This window comes from Nanorana parkeri, unplaced genomic scaffold (genome assembly GCF_000935625.1).
Source record: "Nanorana parkeri isolate BGI_ZX_2015 unplaced genomic scaffold, ASM93562v1 scaffold4844, whole genome shotgun sequence".
In the NCBI taxonomy this organism is placed as follows: Eukaryota; Metazoa; Chordata; class Amphibia; order Anura; family Dicroglossidae; genus Nanorana; species Nanorana parkeri.
In genome coordinates this window covers 616-1888 of record NW_017311106.1, presented here as the reverse complement: position 1 = coordinate 1888, position 1273 = coordinate 616, and the positions used below count along the sequence as shown (strand labels likewise).

Below are 1273 nucleotides of genomic sequence, written 5' to 3'. Positions count from 1 at the left end.
GTCGGTGACCCCGCCTCACCTGTGAAGTTGCGTTGTTTGGTGGAGACGCGGTTGGCGGTCTGGGTGGCGCAGCACAGGTGGAGGATGGCGAGCATGGCGCCGATCATGAGGACGCTCTGCAGCAATAACGGGAACTCGAAGAACTTCCCAAACCTGTGAGAAGTAAAGATGGCGTCAGGGAGAGTACACGGAAGGTGTCATACATGACGGGAGAAGCACGCGTGTCACCTGTATGTATAAACAATGGGAACGTTCTTATTTTTCGCTGATCCCGACAACATTGTCACCTTTGTGTCACGTGACCCGGCACAGCCAATCCCGCGGCCTCTCATAGGAGACGGATTCTGGCGCCTCATGTACTGCACGGGACAAACTCATGATTTCTATATTATGCCGATGGGGGGTCCCGGGAGGGTTGGGGCCCTGGGAAATTCAAGTTGGGGGGCCCCATATGCACAGTGTTCCTGCTGTTATGCCAACTTGGGGCCCAGGGAGGGTTGTTGGGGCCCTGAGCAAATATTAAAGGTGGGGCCCCATATGCATAGTGGTCCAGCTACCAGTACCTGCTGCCTTCATTCCACTTGGGGCCCAGAGAGGGTTGGGGCCCTGGGCAAACATAAAGTGGGGGCCCCAAATGCAGTGTTTTAGCTCCCACCACCTGGTGCTGTTATGCCAAATGGGGGCCCTAAGAGGATTGGGGCCCTGGGCATATAAAAAGTGAGGGCCCCCTATGCAGTGTTCCTGCTCTTACCACCTGGTGCTGTTATGCCAACTAGGGGCCCAGAGCAAATATAAAGTGGGGGCCATATATGCATAATGGTCCAACTACCACTACCTGCTGCCTTCATTCTAACTGGGGGCCCGGGGAGGGTTATATAAAGTGGGGGCCCCATATGCACTGTTTTAGCTCCCACTACCTGGTGCTGTTATGTCACCAGAGGGGCCCGGGGAATGTTGGGGCCCGGGGTATGCGCCCCCTCCTAACGCCGGCCCCCGGTTATGATGATTTGAGGAGCTCGGAGTGACGGTTCCCGGAGTCGGAGGCAACAAAGAGATCATTAAAAATCCTGCAACTCCGCCATTAATTATAACCGCCCCCCGGGGGGGGAAGAGGGGGCAGCCACGTCCGGATTGGGGGAAAGGTGACCGCGCAGAGCCGCCCAACGCTGGGAAACTTCCAGATGGGAGATAAGACGGAGGACGGGGGAGGGGCTTAAAGGGGAACTTCGGCCAAAGCCTTTCCTTTGGGAGATTCACTTTCCCTTCCGGTGTG

The 1273-nt window shown here is 56.6% G+C and overlaps 1 protein-coding gene across 1 annotated transcript in view; it reads right to left on the bottom strand.

Moving 5' to 3' along the window:
- Positions 1-14: 14 nt before the first annotated feature.
- Positions 15-1273, bottom strand: part of LOC108804032 (PQ-loop repeat-containing protein 1-like) — a gene marked incomplete at both ends in the record, with an annotated part of 1635 nt that continues 376 nt past the window's right edge. Inside the window, one exon of the mRNA XM_018575800.1 lies at positions 15-153. Coding sequence (XP_018431302.1) covers positions 15-153 — 139 coding nt within the window. The remainder of the gene's footprint in view (positions 154-1273) is intronic.